At 42.1% G+C, this 24,182-nt stretch overlaps 1 protein-coding gene across 3 annotated transcripts in view; it reads left to right on the forward strand.

Moving 5' to 3' along the window:
• Positions 1–24,182, forward strand: part of BMP1 (bone morphogenetic protein 1) — a 183,055-nt gene that overhangs the window by 112,592 nt on the left and 46,281 nt on the right. For all 3 annotated transcript variants that reach the window (XM_081843862.1, XM_081843860.1, XM_081843861.1), the window contains exon 7: positions 14,999–15,123. In XM_081843862.1, coding sequence (XP_081699988.1) covers positions 14,999–15,123 — 125 coding nt within the window. The remainder of the gene's footprint in view (positions 1–14,998; positions 15,124–24,182) is intronic.

Here is a 24,182-nt window from a genome sequence, read left to right on the forward strand (position 1 = left end):
TTTGTGTGGTGATCTGAAGAGTACAACGACCAGGCCTGACAGAATACCTTCTGCTCTGCGCCTCTTCACTATATGTAAAGAAGGAGAAGTCAAAATGGAGGGAGCTGTGGCGCCAGTTGGGCAAGGAGAAACCCCAACGCTCCAGCTAACATTACAGGACTTATGGCAACAGAACTTACAGTTGAAAAGTCAAGTCGACGTACTATCAGCAGCACTGGGAGAACATAGAACCATGTTGCAAGCGATGCGGGGAGATAGAGTGAGTAAAATATTTACTGTACGTCCACGTAGCTTCAAGGGAGAAACCTCTGAATACATGGCTTTCAAGACAGAAATTTCTTACATAATTGAGATAAAGGATAAAGAATTTCAATCTGAGCAAGAGAAGGTTGCTTATGTGATTAATTTCTTGGAAGGGAAGGCTAAGGACTGTGTTATACCCCTAATATCTCGAAGGGATGCCGCCCTAGGAAATCTACAAATGTTTCTGCAGTATCTAGACACGATTTTCTTAGACCCTGCGCATGAAACAACCACAGCTAGGCAGCTGTTGAGAATGAGACAAGGAAAAGACACTGTGGGAGTTTATTGGTCCAACTTTAGTTTGCTGGTGCAGAAATTAAAATGGGATCTGAATTCCCCAACAGTTGCAGCCCTTTTTAGGGAAGGACTGAATAATGAGATTTTAGACCAATTGGCCCAAATGCCAGAACCTAGTTCCTTGGACTCTCTGGTCCGAACGTGCCTGCAATTGAGCATATGCATAGAACGGAGGGCTAGTGAAAAGAAGGAACAATGGAGACCGCGATGGCGGGAAAACAAAATCGAAAGTACAGAAAGCAGAATGGGCAACGTGCCAGGACGAGAGCGGCCAGAGCCCATGGAATTAGGGCCAGCCAGACCCCTCCCAGTTACTACCTCTTCCATGGTAAGAGGAAATGCAGGGAGAGGAAGAGACATGAGGCGTTGCTTTGTCTGTGGAAAACCAGGGCATCTAGCATGACAATGTCACAATCATAAAGAATGTCACAATCGTAAAGGATGGGAGTCTCTATCTGGAGCAGACATGGGAGAAGACAATTGCCTGAAGGAACTGCATCAGGGAAACGAATGTCCCCGGCTGGAAATGGGAGCTTGCAGCCGGGTGGAGGAGCAATAGAAGGCTCTCACGCGGAACCACCTATTCCAGGACTAACGGTGAAGGTGCAACTACAACTACCCAATGGACATAGGGTCCAGGTAGAGGCGCTGTTAGACTCAGGAGCGTCAGCAAATTTCATAGACCAGAAATTGGTACAGGAACACAAAATCGCTTTGTTACCTTTGAATTTCCCACTACGAGTGAAAACAATCGACGGCAGACCGCTACTGTCAGGAGAAGTGACTTACGAGACTCCACCAATGAGAATGGATATGGGTCATCACTCAGAGACCAGGGCATTTCATGTGACCAAACTAGCTGGGCACCCGATAGTCCTGGGCATGAGTTGGCTCAATCGTCACAATCCAGTGATTGCCTGGCATCAAAGGTCTTTGGTTTTTGGTTCGATCTATTGTATGACACATTGTTTGGGGCAAAAGGGGAAAATCTCGGTGGAAGTAATGGGAACAGAGGTGGAAGGGAAGTTGATGGGGAATGAAAGTGAGATTCCGTCACAATATATTGCTTATCGGGATGTTTTTTGTGAAAAAGAAGCGGATAAACTTCCACCACATAGGCCCTATGATTGCAAGATAGATCTAGTCCCTGGGGCACAGTTGCCACCAAGCAAGATATATGCCATGTCGGAAGTAGAATCTGCAGCATTGAGGGAGTTCCTGCAAAAGAATTTGCAGAGAGGTTTTATTAGAGAGTCCACGGCTTCAAGGGGTGCTCCCGTCTTTTTTGTCAAAAAGAAAGGGGAGGAAGGGGCACTGAGATTAGTATGTGACTTCAGAATCCTTAATAGCCAAATGAAGCCTCGCGTGTGCCCACTGCCACGTATAGATGACCTCTTAGAAAGAGTAAGGTCAGCCAAAGTCTTTACCAAGCTTGATCTACGAGGAGCATATAATCTAATAAGGGTCAGAGAAGGGGATGAGTGGAAAACCAGTTTTTGTACTAAGTATGGTGCATTTGAATTCTTGTTAATGCCTTTTGGCTTGCAAAATGGCTCAGAGGTATTTCAAACCTTCATCAATCACGTCTTGGCAGGTATACTGGATCAGTTCTGTGTCTCTTATTTAGATGACCTCTTAATATATAGTGAAAGTATGGAAGAACATGTAAAACATGTCACGCAGGTGTTAGAGAGATTGAGGACCAACAGGTTATATGTGAAGTTAGAAAAGTGTAAGTTCCACACACAAAATGTGGAGTTCCTGGGATATTGCATTTCCCACAAAGGGGTGCACATGGACCCCAGTAAAATCCAGGCAGTGGTGGAATGGGAGGCACCTAAAACTAAGAAAGATCTACAGAGGTTTTTAGGATTTGCTAATTTCTATCGTAAATTCATAGGTAATTACTCCAAAATCACAACACCACTGACTGATTGTCTAAGAGGCAAGGGGACATTCAGATGGTCGGAGGAAGCACAGAAGGCCTTTGATAAATTAAAGGCGGTGTTTGCTTCAGAAAAATATCTTATGCACCTAGATCCAAGTAAACGTATGAAGGTAGAAACTGACATCTCTGATAGGGCTATTGGGGCCATTCTGCTGCAACAGGACAAGGAAGGGGACTGGAGACCCTGTGCATTCTACTCTAGAAAATTAAATCAATCAGAAGAAAACTACACCATATTTGATAAGGAACTTTTAGCTGTGCGTGCTGCCTTTAAAGTGTGGAGACATTTTTTGGAAGGGGCGTCACATCAGGTGGTGGTACAAACAGATCATAAGAATTTAGAGTATTGGAGAACTGCTAGACAGCTAAACCAAAGGCAAATTAGGTGGGCGGAGTTTTTTGCTGGGTTTAATTTTAGGATTGAGTACATACCTGGGCATCAAAACGTTCGTGCAGATGCGCTATCGCGCAAACCTGAGTATATGGAAGGAGAAGCACCTCCCAAGTTGCGAGAAATGCTGAGATCGGATCAGTGGGGATGTGCAGCCGTAGTAGTGGACGGCAGGGAATTCCAGCGATTGACAGTAACAGATGAGTTTGCACAAAAGAAAATGGAGGAACTGAGAAAAGGTAGAGGGGAAGAGGAAGGTTTCAAGGGAAAAGGTGGATTGTTGTACAGGAGAGGGGTGCTGTATGTACCTGCAGGTGAATTAAGAGGTAAAGTGTTGAGGCAACATCATGATAACCCGACTGCAGGACATTTTGGTAGAGAAAAGACCCTGTATCAGATCACACGGCAGTTCTGGTGGCCAAAGTTGAGGGAGGAGGTAACGCAATATGTAAGAGGTTGTGAAGTATGTCAACGAGCCAAGGCACCCAGAGCAGCTCCTGCAGGGTTGTTACAACCTATGCCCACGCCGGGAAGGCCTTGGGATGTGGTGTCTATGGATTTTATAATGGATCTACCATCATCACATAGGCATACAGTGATCTTTGTGGTGGTTGACATGCTAACCAAGATGGCACATTTCATACCATGTGCCAAAATTCCAACCGCACAGGAAACTGCAAAGATGTTTTTAGATAATATTTTTAGGTTGCATGGTATGCCATCACAAATCATTTCAGATAGAAGGGCCCAATTTACATCACAATTTTGGAGGAGGTTAATGCAGTTACTAGATGTGGAGCTAAGCCTCACGTCAGCGAGACACCCGCAAACCAATGGGGAAGCTGAAAGAACAAATGCAACACTACAACAATATCTGAGGTGTTATGCTGGTTATCAGCAGAGCGGGTGGTTAGAGAAGTTGAGTCTAGCAGAGTTTGCGTATAATAATGCAATGCATGTATCTACGGGCAGAGCCCCATTTGTGGCAAACTATGGCTTGCACCCAAGGGCATTCCCAGGTCAAGAGGAGCAGTTAGCAGTACCAGCAGCAGAACAAATTATAGAGGAGTTGAGGTGGATTCATGAGATACTGAAAGAGGATTTGGAAGAAGCTAAAGAGGCTTACAAGAGAGCTGCAGACAGGCACCGGCGAGTTGGGGAAGAAATCCAAGTAGGGAGCTGGGTATGGCTGTCTACCAAGGGACTACCAATACGAGGGAGGTGTAAAAAGCTAGAACCAAGGAGATTGGGACCTTTCCAAGTAAAGGCTCAAATTAACCCAGTTGCTTTCAAGCTTCATTTACCTGAAAATATGAGAATACACCCTGTATTTCATAGATCTTTATTGTCAGTGTTTGTACCAGCGCATAAGTATCAAAGTTCAAGGGAACCACCTCCTTTTCCCACCATGATGGGGGAAGAGGAGACCGAAGTGGAAGAGATATTAGACTCGAGAATAAGTAGGAGGAAATTACAGTATTTGGTTGCATGGAAAGGGTTAGATGAGTCTGAGAACTCATGGGAACCAGCAGAAAAAATTAACATTCCAGAATTGCAGAGAGAATTTCATAGAAAATATCCCCACAAGCCAAAACCCCATAACTGGCATCTTCAAGAAATTTTTGAAGAGACAGATAGCGAGGAAGAAGAGTTCATAGGGTTTGGTCCTTCAGAAACAGAGGAGAGTGAGAAGGAGGAAGGGGGGCTTAGGGGAGGGGGTGATGTCAGGGAAGAGTTAGAAGTTTCCAGTTTCTCAGAGGGCGAAAGCATTCCCCAAGGGGGGAAGGAGAGCAGTGAATCTAATAGAAGGGAGCAAGAGGAACAAGAGGGAGGGACGGGCTGTTCCCAGGAAAGGCAAGGGTTCAGTTCTAGCTCAGATTGGGAGGAGGGGAGATACAGGCCAGCTCTAGCCAGGAGGTTAGAAAAAAGAGCAGGAAAACGAAGGGAAAGGCGCCTTCGCCATTTTGAGGGTGGCTGGTCACGGAGAAGCAGAGCTCAGAAGGTATCTGAAATAAGTGACTCTGATGAATAATAGTTAAGAACCATTTATAAGATTGCTTTGTTAATACGCAATAAAAAGTTATAAAAGAACAAGAAGCGTTTGTGTGGTGATCTGAAGAGGACAACGACCAGTCCTGACACTTATTATCTAATTTTATCCATTCTTTTAACCAGCAAAGACATGCTGCTTCATAATATAAGTTCATATCTGGCAGGGTGAAGCCTCCTCTTTCTTTCACATCTGTTAATAACTTATATTTTATTCTTGGCTTCTTACCCTGCCAGATATACCTTGAAATCACTTTTTGCCACTCTTTGAAAATCCCTATCCCCTTTATAATGGGGATAGTCTGAAATAAAAATAGCATCTTTGGAAACACACTCATCTTTATCGTAGAAATTCTGCCCCAAAAGGAAAGTTTCATTCTGCCCCACACCTCTAACTCTTTCCTTATTTCCTTCCAAACCGGTACATAATTATTCTGGAACAGGTCAATATTTTTGGGTGTTAACCAAATCCCCAAATATTTTACTTTTTTCACAACCTCTATCTCCGTCTGTTGTTGCATTATTTCTATCTTATTTTGTTCCATATTTTTAACAATTATTTTAGTCTTTTTCTTATTCAGTCTAAATCCTGCCATTTTTCCAAATTGTTCTATTTCTTCTAAAACTTCTTTTACACTTTCCAGTGGTTCTTCAATTGTTATAAACAGATCATCAGCAAAGGCTTTCACTTTATATTCATTCTGCCCCACTGTTACCCCTTTAATTGATTTATTTTGTCTAATCACATTTAAAAAGACCTCTAGGACCGTTATAAATAATAGTGACGAGAGCGGACAACCCTGTCTTGTTCCTTTTGATATTTTTATATCCTCTGTAATTACATTATTGACTAGCAGTTTAGCTCTCTGTTCTGTATATATTGCCTTAATTCCATTGAAGAACTCTTTCCCCACATCCATGTACTCTAGATTTTTCAGCATAAAATCCCATACTATATTGTCAAAGGCCTTTTCTGCATCCACAAACATTAATATCGCTTGTTTCTCATTCCTGGCAGTCAGATATTCCAAAATATTAATTATATTCGTTATATTATCTTTCATTTGTCTGCCTGGAAGGAAACCTGCTTGATCTTCATGGATGATTTTCAACAATATATTTTTCATTCTCTTCGCTAAAATCCCTGCAAATATTTTGTAGTCCGTATTCAATAATGAAATAGGCCTATAGTTTTTGACTTGTGTTAAATCCGAGTCTTGTTTTGGAATCAAGGTAATAAATGCTTCTTTCCATGTGTCTGGGATCTCTCTTTCTTTTAAGGTATTATTCATAACTTCTTTCAATGGTGTCGACAATACATCTCTCATTTCTTTACAGTAACCTGATGTAAATCCATCTGGTCCCGGGGCCTTTCCTCTTTTCAATTCTTTTATAACCTCCTTTATCTCGTCCATTTCTATTGGGGCATTCAGCTGGTCTTTTTGTTCTGTCGGGATCTTCTGCACCTTTTTTTCTTTTAGAAATCTTTCTATTTTCTTTCTATTGTTCCTTTCTTTATTTTTATATAATTGTCTATAAAAGTCCAAGAATCCTTTTCTGATTTCTTTCGGATTAACTATCTCTTCACCATTTACAATGATTTTATTAATTGTGTTTTGTTCCTTTCTCTTTTGGATTTGCCACACTAACCATTTGCCCGATTTGTTAGCAAATTCGAAGTTTTTCTGTCTCAAACTTTTTATATTCCATTCCACTTCTTTGTTTATTATCATTGCAAATTGAGTTTGTAAGGTCTTAATTTCTTGCTTAATTTGGTTATTTGGTTTTCTAAATAGTTTTTGTTCATTGTCCATAATCTGCTTCAAAATTTCTTCCCCCCCCCCTTTTTCTCTATTTTTATTCCTCAATGAATTCTGCTGAATGAAAAAGCCTCTCATAACTGCTTTGCTTGCATCCCAAACCACATTCATCTTTGCCCCTTTATTGATATTATCCACAAAATATTCCGTTAGTTTCTTTCGTGCTTTTTCTAAAGTTTGCTGATCATCTAATAGATATTCATTGATTCTCCATCTATAAATCATTTCCTTGAAACCTTTTAATTCCATCTTTATTGGATTATGATCCGAAATTACTTTAGGTTGTATTTCAATTTGTTGGATTCTTGGTGTCAGTTCGTTCGAAACCCATATTTGATCTATTCTTGACATTGACTGATTTGGTTCTGAATAATAAGTGAATTGCTTCTCCCAATGGGTGTCTGAGTCTCCAAATGTCAATCAAACCACAGTTCTTAGTCATCGTAAAAAAAGTCTTAGGTAGTTTCCCTTCTTTATTTGTTCCTTTTCTTAGTCTGTCCATTTCCAATGAAACCACTCTGTTCATGTCACCCATTATTATAATTTTTTGATCCATATAGTCAAATAGTTTTTCTTCCAAGATTTTGTAGAAATCAGTCTTGTTTCCATTAGGTGCATAGATCCTGACAATTATCAAATTTTCACCTTGCCATTAGATCTGAACTGCTATAATTCTTCCTTCTTCGTCTTTAAAGTCTTGTTGAGATTCAATTTTATTTTTGATATATAGAACTACCCCTCTTTTTTTTCTTTGTCCAAAGATACAAATTCATTCCCTAATCTTTTATTAATCAATATTTTTCTGTGTTTCCTTGCCACGTGTGTTTCTTGTAATGTCCAAATTTTTCTTTTTCAAAAATTGTTCAATTTTATTTCGTTTTTTCTTATCATTCATCCCATTAATATTCCAATTCCAAAATTTTAGCGCCATGATGGATTCCAATTAAATAAATTTAAAATAATTTTCTTATAACGTATCCTTTTCCTCTCCTTCTTCTACTTCTTCATCCGACTTCTTTCCGTTCTCTTCTTTTTCCTCCCCCGATTCTGACTCTTCCTTAGATCCTGCCCCTCCATCTGCACCCTTGGCTTCTTCCTCTTCTGCCTTTAGTTCGTATTTTCTCAAAAATTTCCCTGTTTCTTCTGGGTTTATTAACCTGTGCTTCTTGCTTTTGTAGAAAAACGAGACTCCTTCAGGGAATTCCCACTTGAAGTCGATTTTATTATTCTTGAGAGTCTGTACCAATGGCTTGTATGGACCTCTTCGTTTCAGCAGTCTTATTGGTATATCTTTAAAAATGATTATGTAATTTCCATCTATGTATAATCTTTTCTCTCTGTTCTTCTGTAGTATCAAATTTCTCATTTCTCTATCTTTAAATGTAATTAGGCAGTCCCCTGGAATTTTCCTTGCTTTGTTTGATCTTACTTTCATTCTAAATGCACTTTGTACTGTTTTTACCACTTCTTCTGTTGGTAACTCCAACCATTGCGCTATCTCTATTATCAGTCTCTCTTTAATATCTTCATTCTGTATCTCCGGCATAGATCTCAGCCTCAGATTCACCTCCCTCTGTCTTAGTGCATTCATAGCCATTGCATCTTTAATATCTTCCTGTCCTTTATTTATTTCCATCATCTCCATTTTCATCTTCTTTTCTTCCTGTTTCACCTCTTTCATTTCTAATTTCACCTTTTCCATCCCTTCTTCCAATGATAAAGTTCTTTTTGATACCTCTCTTATTTGTCCTTTCAATTCATTAACCGTCTCGTCAATTTTTTTGTCCATTTTGCCAATTTTACTATCCACTTGCTCTAATTTTGTTTCCAAATTCTTTTCACTTTGTTTGATTTCTGCAAACATTTTCAATATTTCTGCTTTGAAGTCTGATTCTTGCTTAAATGCTCTCCTTTCTATTGGTGTAACCCCCTCCACCCCTTTCTTCTGTTGGTGTGCCATTTCTACCTTCTACAATCTCCCTCCCCAGTCCTTCACCAAATTGCTATACAGAACCAAACCTTATTCAATAAATTAACCAATAATCAATTATTATATACCAAATTCAGCTGATACACTTTAAACAATTTTCACAGTTTCAATTTTTGGTTTATGATATGTCTCTTCCACAAAAGTTGGGAGTAGAGTAGGGAGTAGAACAAGTAATAGAGTAGTAATGAGTGATTTTAAATTGGTGAGATAAGGAAAAAAAGAAAATTACAGTGTGTAGAGATGGTTGACTTTCAAGAGAAGGGGTACCCAGATAGATAAGTTGCCAGATTATCTCCTATTAATAACTTCAAAGGAGAAAAGGAGAAGCCAAATCCAAAATCCGAACCACAGTATAGAACAATCATCTTGCCCCCAATCGGGCTAATCCTTAATTAGAGTCTTCTCTTGCACTTCCTCCAATATAGGGTTGTAATCCAGTTATGATCCAGTTATGATCCAAACAAAAAAATCATAATCCATAAATGATTTAATCCAAATAATTTCTTTTTTAATTCCAATATAATGTCCAAAATTAGTTATTTTCCAAAAATAATTTTCAAAAATCAAAATATTTTATAGCCTCTAATATCAACTCAGCAAATTGCTTCTTACTTTTCTAATTGGTATTAATTCCAAAATATATTTAAACACTTTTACAGATGAATCAATAGAGTCCCAGAAGGAGTATTCCACCTAGCACCCAAAACATGAAGTGGGAGAAGTCAAATATCCTGTTTCTTAAAAATATTCCACTGGCAAGGAAAATAATAGAAAAACAAGTTGTAATGTCTCATTCCATCCACTAGGGAATCGAAGTCCTGATAAGTGGCGTAGATCTAAAATTCAGTAAATGTCAGTCTCCAAAGGAAAGAAAAATAAAAAGGAAAAAGGAAAAACCACCTCAATTCCTGATTACGCTATATTTAGTTTTATCCTCTTAAAAGTCTATATCGACCAAAAGATGAAAAGAGGCTTTAATTCTCCCTCTGCAACAGCAGCCTTTTGACTCTTAACAATGGAGTCAAAGGCTCTCCTTCCAACCCGTCTCTTTGTCTTTAAAAGTGAAAGTGGGGAAAAACTTCAAGCCTTATACATCCTCCGCTACCCTAAAGACGTCTATTTGCCACTATATTTCTGATCCCTCTTTTACTGTACTAATCTTCCTGTATCCTTGTAACCTCTTCCAGAGTCTCTTTTATACTTTTTAACTTTAGTTCTAAGAGTTTAGAGAGAAACGGAAACAATAGCCGCTAGTGGCAACTCACTTTCATTTTCCAGCTCTGCATACAGTGCTTCGTCTGTGCTGATTCCAGATGACAGCTGAACTTTGTAATAATCCTTTTAATTACGTGACCTTCCTCAATGTTGTTTCTTCCAAATTGTACTTTTGTTGAGTCCGAATTTCTTAAATTTGAGAGCGGAGCGCTGTTCCTTGCAAGGTCGGGGCTTCACTAATCGGCCATAGCAATGGCTTCCCGATAGCCTGCTGATCCTCCCTCCGTGCTCTTCGCCCCTTTTCGGGGTTACCTGACGGCCGGTAGGTTAGCTCCAGGCACTGCCGGGAACCTAACCCTCTGGACACCCTCCAGAGGCTTTTTGGGGCTGTATTTTGCCCAATAACCCCCCGTTTTGACCGAATTAGTTGGGATTCCTCTAGCGGAAAAATCCCTCGCTTGCGACAGGCTCACGCTCCACCGGAAGCCCTCAGATTGCCATTTGTTCCAATTCAGCATTAAAGAGTGAGGAAAGTGGCAGAGTGAAAAAAAGAAACCCAAATGCTCAGACACAGGGCAGGAAAGCCCTGACCTGAAATCTTGGGGTGAAAGGTAATTATGGGTGAGCCCAAGGGTTGCGCTGGAATTAAGCAATGTTGCTGATAATAATAATAATAATAATAATAATAATAATAATAATAATAATACCCCTCCCATCTCTGGGCAGCTTCCAACAAAAGATTAAAATACAATAATTCATCAATTATTAAACACTTCCCTAAACAGGGCTGCCTTCAGGTGTCTTCTAAAAGTCAGATAGTTGTTTATTTCTTTGACATTCTTTGACATCTGATGGTAGTGCATTCCACAGGGCCGGTTTATGGATTTGTTTGTGCAGAGCTTCTATGCCATCATCTAACATCGCTGCTATCCCAAGCTTTCCAATACATTTCCCATCACTTTTCATTCTACAAAAATTAAGTCATTGGGGGCTTTTTTGGGAAGTGTGTTTGTTGTGCAAGAGCATCAAATCCACTTTATCTTTTTATAAATATTTATTAAGGTTTTTAAATATAAATGCACACATAATAAACGATCTTACTTCTTTTACAACAATTTCATCACTTCTTTGGACTCCCTCACGTCTCCCGCTCCCATTTACATCGTTAAAAATTTTTTCCAAACAAATTATCAACTTGTTTACAATCTCATGTCCACTCATTCAAATATAATCTAGCACTTCTTCCAAAAAATTTTTATATTTTCTTTAGTCTCACTTATCATCAAATTTAAATCTAGTTTAGTGGTGGCCAGTTTTTTATAATCTAGCATCCTTCTTAACATTCAACCAAATTACAATGTTTTTGTAGATACATCTTAAATTTCTCCCAGTCTTCCTCCATCTTCTCTTCTCCCAGATCACGGATTCTGCCGGTCATCTCGGCCAGTTGCATATAGTCCATCAGCTGTATCTGCCACTCTTCCAGTGTGGGTAGATCTTGAGTTTTCCAGTTTTTTGCAATGAGAATCCTTGCTGCCGTTGTTGCATACATAAAAAATGTTCGGTCCTTCCTTAACACCTTCTGGCCGACAATACGCAGGAGGAAGGCCTCTGGTTTCTTTGTGAAGGTATACTTAAATACCTTTTTCAGCTCATTATATATCATTTCCCAGAAGGCCTTCACCTTAGGGCATGTCCACCAGAGGTGAAAGAATGTTCCTTCATTTTCTCTGCATTTCCAACATTTATTATCAGACGAATGGTATATTTTGGCAAGTTTAACTGGGGTCATGTACCATCTATATATCATTTTCATTACATTTTCCTTCAGAGCATTACATGCGGTGAAGTTCAGCCCAGTGGTCCACAACCTTTCCCAGTCCTCAAACATAATGTTATGCCCAATGTCCTGCGCCCATTTTATCATAGCCGATTTAACCATTTCGTCTTGTGTATTCCATTTTAGCAGCAAGTTATACATTCTAGATAGTACCTTGGTCTTTGGTTCTAACAATTCTGTTTCTAACTTCGATTTCTCCACCTGGAACCCTAACTTTTTGTCATTTTTAAAAACTTCTTTAATCTGAGCATAATGTAACCAGTCTCGCACCTTATCCTTCATTTTCTCCAAACTCTGCAATTTCCAATTGTCTCCATCTTTTTCTAATATTTCCCAATATTTTGGCCATTTGGCCTCCATATTGGGTCTTTTTCGGGCCTTAGCCTCCAGAGGTGAAAGCCACCTTGGAGTTTTATTTTCCAATAAGTCTTTATATTTTGTCCAGACATTAAACACTGCTTTCCTGACAATATGGTTCTTAAAGGCCTTATTGATCTTAACTTTGTCATACCATAAGTATGCATGCCAACCAAAAGCATTGTTAAAACCTTCCAGGTCCAGTACGTCAGTGTCTTCGAGAAGTAGCCAATCTTTTAGCCAGCAGAAAGCTGCGGCTTCATAGTACAACTTTAAGTCTGGCAGGGCAAAGCCCCCTCTTTCTTTCGCATCTGTTAATATCTTAAACTTAATTCTGGGCTTTTTGCCCTGCCAGACAAATTTAGATATATCTTTCTGCCACTTCCGGAAGCACTCCGTTTTATCCACAATCTGTAATGTTTGAAACAAAAACAACATTTTTGGCAATACATTCATCTTAATAGCAGCAATTCGGCCTAACAAAGAAAGCTTCAATTTTGTCCAACTATCCAAGTCTCTCTTAATTTCAGACCAACATTTTTCATAGTTGTCCTTGAATAGACTCAGGTTTTTTGCTGTTATGTTTACCCCTAGGTACTTTACCTTTTTAACCATAGTTAATTCTGTTTCTCTCTGAAACCGTTCTGACTCTATATCTGTCAAATTTTTTCCCAGCACCTTAGTTTTCTGTTTGTTTAATTTAAATCCCGCCACCCGACCAAAGTCCTGAATCAATTGTAATACTCTTTTCGTACTAGATTCTGGCTCCTGCAGGGTCAAAACTAGGTCATCTGCAAAAGCTTTAAGTTTGTATTGTTTCGCTCCGACCTGAATCCCTTCCACCAACCGGTCCCCTCTGATCATATTCAAGAGCACCTCCAGAACCGAGATAAATAACAAAGGGGAAATCGGGCAGCCTTGTCGTGTTCCTTTTTCAATTTTGAACTCTTCTGTAACCACATTGTTAACTATCAGTTTGGCCTTTTGTTCTGAATATATTGCATCAATCCCATTCTCAAACCCCCGTCCCACTCCCATTTCTTTCAAATTTCCCTTCATAAATTTCCAAGAAATATTATCAAAGGCCTTCTCCGCATCTATAAAAATTAACACTGCTTTTGTATTTATGTCTGTTTGCAAAAGTTCCAAAATGTCAATAATGTTCCTAGTATTAGCAAACATATGTCTACCTGGGAGAAAGCCTGCCTGGTCTTTATGAATTACTTCATTAAGAACTCTTTTTAGTCTACTTGCCAAAATGTCTGCAAATATTTTGTAATCCACATTCAGAAGGGAAATGGGACGATAGTTTTTGAGTTGTGTCTTTTCAGTTTCAGATTTTGGTATCAATGTGATAAAAGCTTCCTTCCACGATTCCGGCGCCTTCTTCCCTTCCATAATTTCATTACAAACCTCCATCATTGGTTGGATCAGATAGTCTTTTAATATCTTGTAATACTTGGAAGTCAGGCCATCTGGCCCTGGAGATTTGCCCAGTTGCATGTTCTGAATGGCTTGTTCAATCTCTTGTTGTGTTATTTTGTTGTTCAGGATTAATCTGTTTTTTTGTGACAACTTTGTTAGTCCATTTCTTTCCAAAAATTGTTTAATCTCAGCCTCATCTTGCGGCCCTTGAGTGTATAATTTTTTGAAGTATCTCTGGAAGCACTTTCTAATTTCCATGGGGTTCTGAATGTTTCTTCCTTCAATTTCTAGGTTTGTAACTGTATTTAATTTCTGTCTCTTCTTCAACTGCCAAGCAAGCAGTTTCCCACATTTATTCGCCGATTCAAAAGTTTTTTGTTTCATTAATTTAATCTTCCATTCTATTTCTTGGTTTATCAGTTTGGAATATTGTGCTTGGTATAGTTTAATTTCTCTCAGAATCGGCTGTGACTTCGGATTTGATCTTAATTTCTTCTCCAATTCTTTAATTTTCTGCAAGATCTTATCTTTCCTTTCATTTTGTGTCCTTTTCTTTACGGCGTTCTGTTGTATCAAGAACCCCCTCATCACAGCTTTGCTTGCATCCCAGATAGTTCTTTTTTCCACCGTAGTGTTCATATTTATTTCGAAATAGTCCTTCAGAGTTTTTTGGGCCTTCTTAATAATCTCCTGGTCTCTAAACAAGCTATCGTTCATCTTCCATCTAAAGGAGCCGGTTGGCAAAAGTGTCATATCCATCTTCAGCGCGTTATGGTCGGAGCAGGTCTTTGGGCAGATTTCCACTTTTCTAACCTTGGGTGCCAGACCTCTAGTTATCCATATTTGGTCGATTCTTGTCCAAGTCAGCTGGGCTTCAGAGAAGAATGTTCCCTCTCTTCCCAGGGGGTTCTTAGTTCTCCAAATGTCAATCCAGTCCATATTGTCGGTCATTTCAAAAAAGGTCTTTGGTAGTCTGCCGTCTTTTGTAACATTTTGATTTTGTGACTTATCCATGTTAGTCGATACGACCCCATTCATGTCTCCCATCATAATGATGTTGTTGTAGTCCAGATAGTCCAGCATAATCTCATGCAACTTCTTATAAAATTCCGATTTCCCGTCATTTGGTGCATAAATTCCTAATATCAGAATCTTTTCTCCTTGATGTTGTATCTCAGCATCAAATCCACTTTAATTGTAAAACCTAAATTTGCCAGTGTACAATTGACTCCTACCTGGAAAACTGCAGCCGTCTCAAAGCAAGCTGAATAAAGCAGTCAGCTTGCTTGCCTCCAGGATGTGCCCAGGCCAGGGGGCTGAGATCCTGGGAATGCTCATTCACTGCTCTGTGCTGTGATTTCAGGGGGATCTTCCTAGACACCATCCATCCCAAATATGAGGTGAATGGGGTGCAGCCCGTCATTGGCCAACGGACCCGGCTGAGCAAGGGAGATATTGCCCAGGCGCGCAAGCTCTATAAATGCCCCGGTAAGTATTGCTGACTATACACCAGGCAAGTAGAAATCCAGGGCTTTGCGACTGCCTCCAATACTGAATGTTTATTTTTTGCTAGTGGTCTAAATTTATATTCTGAACTGAGTACTTCAACTTGTTTGGCCTGGCCAGGGGGTTTGCGGTCCTAGGGGGTTTCCCAGACAATATGCTTATGGCTGTACCCCAACCCCACCCAGCGTGAAATAGCACAGTTAGAGAAGTCATTGCTGTTTGGCATGCAGTCCTGAATGTGGTTGCCTGAGGTGGGCTTCTCAGTCGTGCCCCTGTGGCATCGCTGATGACGAGGAACACAGCCTGGACCATGTTGTGACCACAGCACCGTTTGTCAGGGTGCAAAACATGAGACTCACACAGGAGCAAAAATCGGAAGACAAAAGTGAAGAAGCACTTTGCACAGGGATATAATTTATTAATTTATATTTGAGGGAAAGTGGGGTTATTTCAAGTTGATATAAGTAAAAAAACAAAAAACCATCTCCTTTCCCCTTGTGGGATACCGAAGAGCCCTTATGGAGTCCTTTGGTAGGTTCTCTATTGGTAGGAGAAAATAGCAGAGACCAACCAGAGAATATTGAGAAGCAAAGCAGCTGGTAAGCCTCACCTTTATTAACTGTTGCAACAGGATGCCCCCTTCACATGCAGGAGAAGGAGGAGGACCCAGAACCTAGGTGTGCCCGCCCTTATGTAGACATTTTAAATTGCCCACCCTGGAGTCCACGACCACCCCCAGAAACATCATACATACATCACAGAAAAGACAAAATAAAAAAATTCCTTCCAGTAGCACCTTAAAGACCAACTAAGTCAGTTCTTGGTATGAGCTTTCGTGTGCATGCACACCAGAAATCTGAGTGCATTGTTTTTACCCTGTCTGCCAGGTTACCTGTTAATGGTCACTTGACTGGTCACTTGACTGGATTACCTGGAGAGCCTGGTCATTCTTTTGTAATGATAATACTTAATTCCTGAGCTAGGTCACAGGCTCACCCTATTCACACCTTAGATGTGACAATGGGGAGGTTTCTGCATTTCCTTCTACCTTGTAGAGGTGACTGAAAGAGTCAAAATGATATTATAATTATAGGGACGTGGGTGGCTCTGTGGTCTAGGACTTGCCGATCAGAAGGTCAGTGGTTCAAATCCCCACGATGAGGTGAGCTCCCGTTGCTCGGTCCCAGCTCCTGCCAACCTAGCAGTTCGAAAGCACGTCAAAGTGCAAGTAGATAAATAAGTACCGAATAGCCATTAGAAAGGGTTTGATTGTCTTAATTTATATAGTTCATCTATGTTGAAGATCAGGACGCAGGTGGTGCTGTGGGTTAAACCACAGAGCCTAGGACTTGCTGATCAGAAGGTTGGCGGTTCGAATCCCTGCGACGGGGTGAGCTCCTGTTGCTCGGTCCCTGCTCCTGCCATCCTAGCAGTTCGAAAGCACGTCAAAGTGCAAGTAGATAAATAGGTACCGCTCCAGCGGGAAGGTAAACGGCATTTCTGTGCGCTGCTCTGGTTCACCAGAAGCGGCTTAGTCATGCTGGCCACGTGACCCGGAAGCTGTATGCCGGTTCCCTTGGCCAATAAAGCGAGATGAGTGCCGCAACCCCAGAGTCGGTCACGACTGGACCTAATGGTTGGGGGTCCCTTTACCTTTAAAGAGTCAAAATGGCTTTAGGACTTTTCCTTTGGGTTTCAGACGTGTGGTTTATATATTTATATGTGTGTTTGCTTGGTACATTTATGAACATTTATTATATATATAAGACCTGAAAATTCTTATAACAATGTAAGTCAATCAAATGCATAACATTACAAAAACACAATGTGACCTATTTAGTGCTTGGGTCTGATCTGGCAGTTCTTGCTTCTCAAGATTCAGAGGTTGTTGTTGTTTTCCTCCTGCATTTCCTTAGTCTGGGACTCACACAGATATCCCTCAGGCAGCTCTTTCCTTCGGACTTTCCCTTCTCCCTCACCCTTTTTCCAGCTGATTGTAACCTGCACCCCCAAAATAATCTAATCTCCCCACAAAATACACTCTTATCAAAATTCTCTATTTCCTTAGCCACTCACTCAGCTCAACTTAATCAAGCTGTGGGCTTTTTGTTCCTTAATATTGTTTTGTCTTTATCTAATCATTGTCTGCCATAGCCCAGTGTGAGGGGCTCCAGCTGAATTGCTTTCCTCCTGTCAAATGAGGAACAAACTAGGGGGCAGCAGTTAGGGCATCTGAAACATGGCAGGGCGGAAGTCACTGTGAGGGGTTCCCTCATGAATTCAGGGTAGAGAGGATAAGAAATGGCTTAATCTGAACAAGTCACAAACGTTGAGCAGAGGTTCTGACAAATTGCCAGGATGTGCATTTTTCTCCCCAGAACTGGCTGGCAAGGTTTTCCCTGTGTGCTTTGTGGAACGGGTTTTTGTGTTAGGTCAAGAGCAGCATCTAGCTTTTGTTAAATAGTAATGTTAACATCTTTGTAGTTTGTAATAAAAAGGCATTTCTGTGGATGATGTTACTTGGTGGGGCAAACCTGTGGTGAGAAAAGGTTAATTGGCGGGAATGGCACGTTGGACGAAGTGAGAATGAGCGACAGGGAGATGGGTGTGTGAGGGACAGAAGAGGACTGGGAGGAGGAGGTGAGAGGTATGTGGAATGTCTTCATTTATTTATCACAAATGAAACTGAGGTGGGATGGTCGTCTGCCAGGGATTCTTTAGCTGTGATCCTTGCATGACAGGGATTGGACTAGATGACCCTTGGGGTGCCTACAATTCTAGGATTATGTGAATATGCTGAATCACATGCTGCCATTGTAATCCAAAATTGTGTCAGGAGGGGGTGGGAGGACAGTAGGTTCCAGGGGATATAGTTAGAAAATGGTTCAACAGACTGATTTGAAACTTGGCAGCATAAGGAAGGTAAGGTCCATTACAAACTAAGGAGAAAGGACAATAAATGGCTTATCTGGAATATTTATTTAACAGGTTATTCTGGCACAAATCAGAGGCATGTTGGTGGGGGGGGGTGCAAAATAGCCAGGCAGAATTGATTGCTAATGCTATGTATGCAGCTGGGAATTCTTCCCTCGTGCGTCCAGAAAACACATTGTGCTCTCTCACCACAGCAGCATGTAGTGAATGCTCAGGTCGATATTCTACTGGCAGTTCCCCCATTTGCATGCAGATTGAGGTCCCAGTCATTGGGTGCGTCAGCGGTTCCACCCTCTTCTGGGGCCAAAAACGACAAACGCGTTGCGGGTCTCACATCAATCAGACGAGCACAAAATGGTTGCCACCTATATAAGTGCCAGTCTCCTACACATTTGCTATGCACACATCTAAGTGTATCTTTCAAAAACCTAAATTAAATAAAATGTATCCCAATTCAAGCAGCCTATATTGGCAGCCAATCTGTGGGGCGGGCACTTTTCATTTTTTGTGGTTGTGCCCCCAAATCGGAATACACTGGGCTCAACCATAAGCAGCAATGAAAGAAATTATTGGTTATGATCTAATAAGAAACCCTTTATTAATATTGTTTGTTTCTATCAAAGAAGTGGTGCCCCGGTAAGATCTCGAAATGACAATGCATCTTGTAACAGAGGGCCATGTAGCCCCCTTGAGCTCCTTGGATGGAAGGTGGGAAATTACCTGGGACCTGACCCAAGCAGAGGTGCTACCGTGACCCCCCCCCCGACAGTGGCAAGGGGCACCAAGAGGCTCAAGGCATCCCCACAAATTGAAATGCCATCAGATATTTTCAGATGATAAAGGTTGTACTCAGGACCCTTTTCCAGACAGTGTTGTACATTGTATTAGATGATTTCAATACATAGTTATCATAGGGAACAAGTACAGTGTGTGGTTTTTGAGCAGCCACTTTGTGAGTAACCCCCATTAAAATCTTTATTTGTTTGTTTGTTTGTGTTTGTTTGTTTGTTTGTTTGTTTCAATATTTTAACAAATCAATCCAAATTATTTCAACATTTAAAAAATAATAATTAGGTTTCCCGCTCCTGTTAAAAACTTATGTCCAATTCTTCCTGATGTTGCCTCTTCATTTTTCTTATTTAATCATCTTCTCATCCTTCTGTTCGTTTTGATCCATTTACATAGCTATCCGCTCTTGTTGCCTTGCAGTCAGCTCTTCTGTTGTTTCCCAAACACATAAAAGTTCATTTCCCGCGTGCAGACCTCTTTTCTCAGGTTTGGTGTGTAGAGAGATTAACCACCATCATTCATTGTCCATTCACATTCCACTCCCCTGAGAACTCCTTTGAAAGCAGTCCTTCCGTTGTTCAAGGATACACTGAGCCACAAATAACTCCCCAACAAGACAACCATTCCACCATTAAAACTCTGGGGATTATTTTCCAGAGCCCGCAGTTGGAAATCAAAGTCACATATAAAATTTCCTGCCAAGTATAATTAGCAGTTTCTTGTCCTCACAAATAGCTCTCTTCTCACTCCAGATCCAGTCCAAGCATAATTTATATAAAATCCATACATTCGAGGGGGGGGTAGAGAAAAGCATTGTGAAAGCCTTAATAGAGCACAAATCATTGGCTCCCCCCTCTCTCAGTGTCAGATAACATCATAACGCCTGCACACAGTTATTTCATTTTGTAGGGGTGGGGTCAGGAAATAAAAGACCCTTAAAAAACCATGAAAGCAAACACTGCCCCATCCCCATTTCATTCCGGCTGCTGTAAGAAATTTCTTGCTTGTTCAAAGTCATTCAGGTACCATCATAGCTCATGTCCAGTCCATTCGGTAGCTGGTTAATTGCAGCCCATTATCATAGGCCGCTTCAGGAGTGCCCCATAATTCATGATAATATTCCAAATTCTTGAGGAACCATTCACAAATCGTGCTGCCGATGGAGGCACATCCATGGCAGGGACACACTCCCAGTTTGCACCCGTTCTGCCTTTCAGTTAGGCAGACACAGGCATAAGCGGTACAAGGATGCAGTGAACTCCCCAGAACCGCCTGAGGAGCTTTGCCAGGAATTTTCCCTCATAAATCCTGGTTTTCCCCTGCTTGAACCTCCCCTCTGCCCCGAGGGCAAAAGAGAGCTTGCGCCATGAATCATGGGCATGGCCAGAAACCAACCCCATTAAAATCTAATGTACGTCATAGTAAACATAAACATAACTTTAAAAAGGACAATAGCCATTTTGTCACAGAGGGCAAATTCTAGTTACCGTATTTTTTGCTCTATAAGGCTCACTTTTTCCCTCCTGAAAAGTAAGGGGAAATGTGTGTGCATCTTATGGAGCGAATGCAGGCTGCGCAGCTATCCCAGAAGCCAGAACAGCAAGAGGGATCGCTGCTTTCACTGCGCAGCGACCCCTCTTCCTGTTCTGGCTTCTGAGATTCAGAATATTTTTTTTCTTGTTTCCTCCTCCCAAAACTAGGTGCGTCTTGTGGTCTGGTGCGTCTTATAGAGCGAAAAATACGGTACCACTGTTATAATTGGGGAGGAGGCATGGTCAGTCCTTGCATGACGCAGGGTGCAGTACCTTGCTTTGACAATGGATCTGGACCTCCTGGGAGGGCGGTAGATCCACCCGCTGCTGCCTCTGCCATCAGCACAAGGTCCCTTCCAACTCTCTTGTTCCATGGCAGTGGCATCCGTTCCCCGTTGGCACTTGGAACATGGAATAGTAACTTCACTTGCACACTATCTTCAGTTGCCTACATGCCAGGCATCTATCACTGTGAACAGACAAATCTGGGACACCTGCGTCACTGACAGCCATCCAGCTCCAAGGGAGCGATGAAACGGGAACTAATGACAACGCGAGATGCCATGTCTGTATTGCCTGGATAGCAGGTCTGGTGAGGGTGCGGCCTTTAACAGCCACCATTTCCTGGCATTTTGGAGCTTGAGTGAACATGGAAAGCCCTTGACAAAAAATGTTGAACCAAAAGCTTATTTCGTTAATTGGCTCCTATATTATATTCTACTCCATATTTCTAGTTCTGTATATTTTACATTTTCTGAAACATATCAAATCATTCCTAATTATTCCTCTCTATGGTCTGGCTACTGATCCTTCCCCTTATTTTGCCACAACTGTCCACAGTGAGGCAACTGGGGAGTTACAGTGGAAGGAGATTCATTGCTTCCAGTCTTGTGACATCAGCTTGTTGCGGCTGGACTAAGCTGAGCCTGGAATGTCCTGGCCCTTCTCTTGCATGTTATAATCCCCCCAGGGTCTGACCTCATGCTCAGTCTGCACTCTTCCCATTGCTTTATGAATGGAAACATCAGGACATAACACGGGAGCCTGGGCTGGAGGGAGGCTCCCACCTTCACCAAGACTTTGGAGACCATCCCATCTACGCCAGCTTTGGCTCTGGAAACAGAACAGATGTCAGAACAGAAGGCCAGGAACTTTTGCTTCCTGTTTGACTCCCAAGGCCTGATCTGGCTTGGAGCTCCCCAGCATCCGTCCCCTACCGGGTGTCTGTTTCTGTGGAGAGGACAAAGCCTTGTCAACAGAATGTTTTTCTAGTGAGGAGTGCAGCAGGATCTTTTCTGAATGGGAAAGTCAGCCAGCAAGAAGGGCAGTGAGAATGAGCAAAAGAGAGGAGTTGGCAGGGAAATGTTTAGAGAGGAGCAGGGGAAACAACTGGGAGTGCAGTGAAGAGTGGGGACATTAGCAGAACCTAGCATCAAAGTTCTCTCATGCCTGTTTCCCATCTTTCTTTCTCCACATACAAGCTCCCCATCTCCTTCCCCCCTTGCTTTTTTGTCTTTATCAGATGCTTCAGCTGTAAGAACTCTTTCTGAATTTTTGTGGCAGTTGCAAAGCAGCAGTGTGAAAAGGGAGAGAAGAGAACTGAGCCGAGTACCAGGCAACAGGAGGCTTGGGCTGTGGGGCCCTGGCCCCATAGCATATCCATGGAGATACAGTGGTGCCCCGCAAGACGAATGCCTCGCAAGACGGAAAACCCGCTAGACGAAAGGGTTTTCCGTTTTGGAGGTGCTTCGCAAAACGAATTTCCTAAGGGCTTGCTTCGCAAGACAAAAATGTCTTGCGAGTTCCTGCGGGGGGTTTTTCCTCCCCCCCTTTTTTCTAAGCCCTAAGCCGCTTATCTGCTTATCCGCTAAGCCGATAAGCTGCTAAAAGCCGCTAATAGCCTCTAATAGCGCTAATCTGCTAAGCCGTCAATGGGCTTGCTTCGCAAGACGAAAAAACCGCTAGACGAAGAGACTCGCGGAACGGATTAATTTCGTCTTGCGAGGCACCACTGTACACACTTCGTCTCAGTTGCTTAACCAGCATTCACCACTCAGCACCTGTGCAACTGATGCTGCTGTGAACTGGTGCTCTCAGAAGGTGCCTTCACATGTTAGGAGGAAGTGCCAGAAGAGGAGGACTCCTGAGTAACTTGTGCTTCCTTTTTGGGCACCTTCAGAGTAACATGTAAGGAGGGAAGGATTTGCATGCCTCCTCTATGTGTGTGGGGGGGGGAGGGGGAGATTGACTGCTTTATTGGGCCCTGCATGTTGGCCTGGATTCCCAAACTGCAGTGGAGGGGAACCTTCGTGAGGGAAATGCACAGAAACTGCAGGCACTTGGCTCACTCCCAGCTGTCTTGTACCTGGTGGAAAGATGATATGACTGCAGTCCCAAGCTTGCATGTGCTGAAAATGTGTGCGCACACTGGGAATTTACCCCTGCAGCAACTTCAGTGCAGCTTGCTCATGCAAGCCATCAGATCATTTCTTAATTCCCCCCAACCTTTCTTGCTGGCATAGGCAAATGAAGCAGCCGGCATCCTCTTCAGTTTCTAGGGACTGTTGCTTACATGCGTGTAATGGGTGGGTTGATGAAGGCTAGGGCTTGAAAAGCTATAAACATAAGCTTGAGAACACATGAGCTGTGTACTGTTATGGTGCCTGGTGACTTTTCGAGATGGAAGGAAATTTCAAGAGCAACTTCACCTTCTAAAAGGAAGAACAAGTGAGTGGTACTCCTGAAGTGCAGGAGAAACTCATCCATCTCCACGAAGCAGTGTGGCCAAATGGCAATGCTGCCTTTGTGGACTGAAACAAGCACAATATCTTACTCATCAGTTAGTGTGCCAGGAGAAGACTATACTGCGTTCAGCCCTGGCTAGCAGCAAACTTGCCCCTGACGAGATAACTTGCTGGAGGAGAGCAAGGCAAGAAGGAGGTGTCTGTCTTCCTCCTTTGCCAGAGGTGCGGCTGCCTGTCCCTCTCAGTTTGTGGGGCTCCCCCAGAATGTCAGTACTTGGAGGTGCCTGATACTCCAGATCATGGGAGGCAGCTCTCCTGCGTCATTCCATAACCAAAGAAGGACCGAGTACAACAGGTGGAAGAGCACCTAAGGTTTGCATTAGGAACTGCTTCAGCTGCAGCATTTTGCACCACTTTGTCAGACGCTGCCAGAAGTATTTGGCCATGGGGCTGAAGAGTAAATAACAGCAGGTTAAAAACACACCCACCCTCTTTGCTTTTATAAGTAGTCAAGCTTATCGCTGAGAACATCATGACTTTTTGGCACTTGGAACACTAAAGCCATCCCTTTCTAATGTTAAACTCTGGTAGGCATAGGGGACCATTTGACACTCAGGAGTCCTTGCTCAATAGTATTCTCTTTGGCCTTGGCAATGAGACTCTGTTGATGTGGCATTCAGGCAGGCATGCCAACTCTAGGGAGTGGAGGTGTCATCAGCCCTCTCAATATTCCCCCCAGTAATGAAGGGGCAGAGGAGGCTGAACCACCAAGTGTGGCACAGCATAATAGTCAGGTTTCTCCCTAGTGCAAGAGAGGACCAGCTGTGGCCATTGAAACTGCGTGGCCCTGGACAAGGCCTCCTCCTGACAACACACATGCAACATTACAGGCATGTGACACACATTGCGTGCCACACCACTTTGCCCCCATCTTCATCCCAAGGTGGCGCCTCTGCACACAGGAGAATACAAATGACTCACAGTTTATCTCTCCCCAAGTCTGGAGGTGCATTTTGCTCCCCTAGAGAGATGCTTGTTCATG

The sequence above is a fragment of the Podarcis erhardii genome (genome assembly GCF_964252035.2).
Source record: "Podarcis erhardii genome assembly, chromosome: 16".
NCBI classification, from domain to species: Eukaryota; Metazoa; Chordata; class Lepidosauria; order Squamata; family Lacertidae; genus Podarcis; species Podarcis erhardii.